Source organism: Sipha flava, unplaced genomic scaffold (genome assembly GCF_003268045.1).
Source record: "Sipha flava isolate LNK unplaced genomic scaffold, YSA_version1 44666_pilon_pilon, whole genome shotgun sequence".
Lineage (NCBI taxonomy): Eukaryota > Metazoa > Arthropoda > Insecta > Hemiptera > Aphididae > Sipha > Sipha flava.
In genome coordinates, this window is record NW_020273189.1 from 6,080 (window position 1) to 12,131 (window position 6,052).

At 29.3% G+C, this 6,052-nt stretch overlaps 1 protein-coding gene across 3 annotated transcripts; it reads left to right on the plus strand.

Moving 5' to 3' along the window:
• Positions 1–1,396: 1,396 nt before the first annotated feature.
• LOC112689468 lies at positions 1,397–3,915 on the plus strand. Of its 3 annotated transcripts, none has more exons than XM_025563193.1 (5): positions 1,397–1,568; positions 2,126–2,406; positions 2,523–3,052; positions 3,109–3,406; positions 3,473–3,915. In XM_025563193.1, the coding sequence occupies exons 1-3, from the start codon at positions 1,544–1,546 to the stop codon at positions 2,688–2,690; spliced, it is 474 nt and encodes a 157-aa protein (XP_025418978.1). In that variant the 5' UTR covers positions 1,397–1,543; the 3' UTR covers positions 2,691–3,052; positions 3,109–3,406; positions 3,473–3,915. The 3 variants fall into 3 exon arrangements, with proteins under 3 accessions (XP_025418978.1, XP_025418979.1, XP_025418977.1); XM_025563194.1 differs by having other exon boundaries at positions 3,488–3,915; XM_025563192.1 differs by having other exon boundaries at positions 3,109–3,915.
• The last annotated feature ends 2,137 nt before the right edge of the window (positions 3,916–6,052 follow it).

The window sequence follows — 6,052 nt, forward strand, 5'->3', positions numbered from 1 at the left end:
TTTTTTAGGTTACTTGGGGTAGATAATCCAGAAGAATTAGCGAATGAGAGAGTAGAATGGAGGAGGCTGTGTGGAGCAGTGATGGGCCTTAATGGCCTACAATAACTGAAGAAGAAGAAGTCTTTTATTGAGATTCAATAGGTATGTTAAACCTAACCTAACTCAGCAGTTCCCCAACTTTTTTGATTATTATGGAACTGATGCCATTGCATAGTACTCATAATAAAACTGATTTTAGATGAATGAATAATTTGTTAAGCAAGAAAAAATATTATCGAATAACCAGGTGATAGTCGGCGGAGGTGCACACTACGGGGACCGCTGCCCTAACCTTGTGGACCGATAACCAACAATTGAATAAAACAAAAATTTGCCCATCTCAGCAACTGTCCAAAATAAAAAAAAAATAAAAAAAAAAAAGCAAATCGATTGTAATTTCAGATACATATGTTAGATTAACTTACTACGGTACTGGGAGACAAAATCGTAAGGGTTGTTGTCATTCATTGTAATGTGTGAAATTCTGGATGCCAACCGTTCAAAAAAACTGAACGCGTATTTGCGACGTTTAGAACGGTAATAGTAATGCACAATAACGTGCAGTAACGATCGACGCACGTAGAAAAGTACGAATATTTACTGCAAAACGTATTCGTATATAACCTAACCTAACCTAACGTATTTACTGCAAAACGCACAAATGGCACGACATGTGGAAGGAAAAAATGGTGGAAACAGCACGCTCGACGGGGATGCCGACCAAAAATGATTTCCGATACGATTTTCAACTGTCGTTATACTATCAGCAACAATCGGTTATGACTACACGCTCGTTGTGTTCCATCTGTTATAAACCACGGTCATCGATAATATTATCATAAACTATAGTTGTAACCATGTTTAAATAACTGGTTATAAAGGAATAAGGCCCACGAGAACGTGCAATTATGTATGATAAACGGTGATAAGAATCACAGCTGTTTGAATTTTTTGAACGCTCGCCCTACACAGCCCGCCCTAACAACATTTCCTTTTCATATGATTAAATGCTCCATAGAAAAAATCTTAATAATAAACAAAATACTATTTACAAATCATTGTATATTATTATCAAATCATTGTTAGTATTAATCAGAACTGAAATAATTGCAATCGATATATTTACTATAATATTATTACTAAGCGCGGATACAGGGGGGGGGGATCTGTGATGGCTGAAGCCCGCCCTTAGACTATGATTTCGGTACTTAAGATATTTCAAAATATAAGAAAGATTTCGTACAAAATACAAATCGACATGCGCAATGAATAAGGCAATTCATTTTTATAATTTTTTTTAGTCTTGCTGTTTTTCGGGACGGGACGCGAATACATTTATTTTCTGATGTATAGGTACGCGACGACTTTCGTGCGATGAAAAGAAAAGGAAAACGCGGGCCGGTCAGAGGCACGTCCATGAAGGGCAATTACGATCGGTAGAAATGGAAGAACAAAAAGTTAGAAGGGGCGCGCAGTTGACGGCGGCTGGCGCGTTGATTCAGCGATGACGGTGAACAATAAAAATATCGGTATTTGATGTTGTGGGTCGCCCATAAAGTAACCTTACCATAGAGTAAGACTTACTCTATGAAGTCGCCACAATGTGTTATCAATATTATCATTACTTTTAATTACACATTTTTGAATGAATGACAATTTAACAACATTATTTGAATAATTATTTCTAAATTTTAAATTTTACATCTTAAACTTAATAATTAATAGTTAATACTTAATACCATGAGTGTGAAAAAAAGATGCGAGACATTGTTTTCATTTTTCAATAAGAAAACTAAAAACGATCTTAGTGATGATAATATGGTCGATAAAGATATTCTAGATGATCCTGATTCTGTAACACAAGATGTTATTAAGAGTTCAGCAAAAATAAGTGCTTCTTTCTTTTACTCAATTTAATTAGGTATTTAGTTTTTACTATTTAGTTATTTTTTTTTTTTTTTTATTTACCTAGGTATTTTGTTATTTAAATAATTTATTGAAATATAATTTGTATAAATATATGCTTAGGTTAAGTACTAATATATGCTTAATGCTTATGTAAATATTTATTATTTAATATTTATAGTTGAAAAAAATGAAACTGAGCTTAATGTGAATGCATATGATGTTGGATTATGTGTTGATAAGGAACTTACAGATGAAGAAAAATTTAATTTTTGTAAAAATGCATGGAGTCTTGTGGCAAGTTATAAGTTTCCAGTTTTAAAACAAGGAAATCAAAACCGAAGCTTTCAATTAGATTGGTTGAGGCGCTATCATTGGTTGACTTATAGTGAACTAAAAGAAGGTGGCTTTTGCAAATTTTGTGTGCTTTTTGCCCCAACAGGTGTTGGTAAAGGATGTCAGGTAATTATATAGGTATAAGTTTCAATACAGTACAGAAAAAATGTAAATACAAATTAACATAATAATCTAATATTAAAATCATTACCTACCTTAATTTATTTTATTTTTATCTCCAGGTTTTAAAGATGTTTGTTAAAGAACCTTTTAATAATTATAAAAAAGCACCTGAACTTTTGAAACATCATGCAATAACTCAATATCATTTATTAGCTTCTGAAAAGAGTTCAGCATTCATACAAAATTATAAAACCTGTAGATCAGTTAAAGTAATGTTTTGTCAATAATGGAAAAAATAGAAAATGACTTGTACCAATAATAAAAACTATTATTTTTTGTGGACATAATAATCTTCCGTTAAGAGGTCATAAAGATGATGGTATAATGGATATTGATTCAGCCTTAGCAGGAAATCAAGGCATTTTTAGAAGTTTTTTAGCATTCAGAATTGATTCAGGAGATAAAGAGCTAACTAATCACATTAACAGATGTAAAAAAAAAAAAATACAACTATGATTAGTAAAACTATCTTGTATAAAGTCGTTATTGAGAAAATTATAATTAATGTAATAAAAAACAAGTACTTTTCTATATTATGTGACAAAACCACAGATTTCAGCACAAAAGAACAAATGACTTTTTCAGTCAGGTACAAATTTATATTAATACATATAGATAAATTATTCTAATTCAATTTTATTTTAGATACGTTGATATAGAAGAGATTCAAATCAAAGAGTTTCTTGGATTTATTGAATTAGGTTCGATAACTGGATCTGTTATTAGAGATACTTTAATCAAACAAATTGAGTGCTATAAATTAAGCTTAAAAAATCTTCCTGGCCAAGGATACGATGGTGGCTCAAATATGTCTGGTAGAATAAATGGTGTTCAAGCATTTATTTTAGAAGATCAGTCTTTGGCAGTATATATCCATTGTTTCAATCACCAATTGAATATATGTATTTTAAAAGCGTGTGAAGTACAAGCTATTTGAAATTTGGTTGGTATTATTGGCATTATATCTGTTTTTTATCTATATCTGCCAATAGAACAAATATTATGTTAGACATTATTTCTAAAGATGATTCAATACCAGCACCCTCAACAAAAAAAACTTAGCCTTGTGTGCTACCCGATGTGTTAAATGCCATGATTCTACTATAACTTTCCGAGAACTTTATTCATATATTATTTTAACTTTAGAAGAACTGGAAAAGATGCCTGAACCTGAGACTGCAGGTAAAGCAATTGATTTCAGTGCAAGTATTAAACGAAGTGAATTTTAAATATCTTTAGAAATTGTAGCTAACTTATTTTCTTATACTAAAACTTTAAGCTTAGTATTACAAAGCTATATATTGGAGTTATCTAAAGCTTTTTTTCATGTTAAGCAATGGCGCAATTAGGATCTTTGGTCCCTGAAGACAGAGTAAATATGGGGCCCTATAATTACTTAAGTATTAGTAGTCAATTTTTTTTTTTTAATGCTGACACAATTTGTATTTAATATCGGCGAAATAATACTGTATAAATTATTTCTGGTTATATTTTAATAATAATTAATAATAACAAAATTACAAAATTTATTGAAAAAGAAAAATTTAAATAAAATAAACATTATTTAAAATATAATTATTTAATTAAGTATATTAACTTTTTTCTTGCTTTGGTTTCAGCAAATTGATTGATTATTTTGTCCATACCTAAGATATTAGCTTGTTCTTTTTCAATGTTTAACAGATCAATATTTGACAAACAATTTTGACCCATTGAATTTCTTAAATAATTCTTAATTAATTTAAGCTTCGAAAACGTACGTTCCGCTGATGCAACCGTGACTGGTAATGTGAGATATATATACAAGTACTTAATACTTCACTATAAGTGATGCAAAAATCATTTTCAATAATAAACATGGCTAGTTGTTTAATATTTTTAGTTATTTTCAAATTTATTCAATTTTTTATGCATAAAAGTTGTCTGGTGAAATCTGAGCTAGTATCAACGTTATAAAAATGAACAAAATCATACGAAGCTTTAATTATATCATCTTCTGTGCTATTAATCAATGAAAAAGGATTTAAGAAATCAAAATATTCAATTACCTTTTTTTAAACCCTGAAATCGATTATCTAATTGAAAAATTATTGTATCAATGACTGGAAGAAAAACATTGATTCTTAAATTATCTTCTAAAATATCTAATTGACGGTCGCCATCTACTTCATCAAAATATCTTCTTCCAAACTTTAATCTATGTACATGAAATTCCTGAGAAATCCCCCATTTTGTACACATAAATTTGGCTTTTCCATTAAAGTATGATAATTATTTCTCAATTCTTTAATTATAGATATAGCTTGTTTCAAGTTTTCACATGCATTATGTAAATTTATATCTTTTTTTGAAGAGATTTAGACACTCCGTGTAAGGGTTTTAAAATGTCTTCCCATAAACAAAGAAGGAAAATAAATTCTACAGATTCTAATTTTTTTTTCAAAAATAAACTCATATTTATTTCGTCGATTTTAGAACTTGTTAAGGATATATTTGTTAAAGCTATCAGTACATCAAAAAATCTGACTTTTAATAAATAAATTGATTCATGTCGTGTTTCCCATCTTGTCACACATAACTTTTTCAGAACTTTAACTTTTATTTTTTTTGGTATCAGCTTCACCAAAAGCTAAAATTGACCATCGTGGAGCACTTGAACTAAAAAAATTAAATATGCTTTGCACAGTTTCAAAAAAAGATGCAACTTGTTTTGAACTTTTTGCAGCATCTGAAATAACCAGGTTTAAATTGTGTGCACAACAATGCACGTATTGTGCTAAAGGAACTTAATCTTTGATTCGTTTTTGAACACCTGAATAAAGCCCGTTCATTACTGATGCACCATCATACCCTTGACCTCTGCATTTACTCATATTAATATTTAATTTCTTAAGAATGGAAATTATAAGATCTTTAGCACCCTGTTTATCAATGGAAAAAACCCTAGAAATGACTCTTCAATACTTAAATTTCGTTCATCAAAGTTGAGTATTGTATAACTAAATACAACGTACTTTAATAGCATATTGATGCTATTAAAGTACGTTGTATTGATTTTTCATGTAAATCTATCTTAGCTGAGAGAAAATGCCAGTTATTAACTCCATTAACCCAGGATGGATTAAAATATGAATAACCACGATTCGCAAATAGCCAACATGTCTCTCAATACACTACATTTAAACATATTGAATAACACGGCCATTTCCTTGGGACATTTAATCCAGTTTTCAATTTTATAAAACAATAGTGTTTAGAAAAACGATATGATTTGTATTTTCATGTTCAGTATATGGAAATTGAATTGTTGGTCGGCAAGAACCATATGCTAAGATAAGTCTCTTTGGATTACTGTCTTTGATATTCTCATCAAAATAGTATTGATTAGTTGGGTAATCATTTTTTGAATTAAATTCTAACAACAAAAATTATGTAAAATTTTAGTAAAATAAATCAAGTACCAAGATTAATATAAATGTAAATAACAACATAATAATTTATAGGTAATTATTTTTTATTTAAAATAAAGTTATGCATTTGAGAAAAAAAATGAACTTTATAATATATATCAAAAGTATAAAGTATAAAT

Bases quoted from the DNA above. Each gene is read 5' to 3' on its own strand.
- LOC112689468 (XM_025563192.1), top strand. From the start codon at position 1,544: ATGACGGTGAACAATAAAAATATCG. The intron at 1,569-2,125 runs GTATTTGATGTT...TAATATTTATAG, and splicing joins GGTGAACAATAAAAATATCG to TTGAAAAAAATGAAACTGAG. The intron at 2,407-2,522 runs GTAATTATATAG...TTTTATCTCCAG, and splicing joins GTGTTGGTAAAGGATGTCAG to GTTTTAAAGATGTTTGTTAA.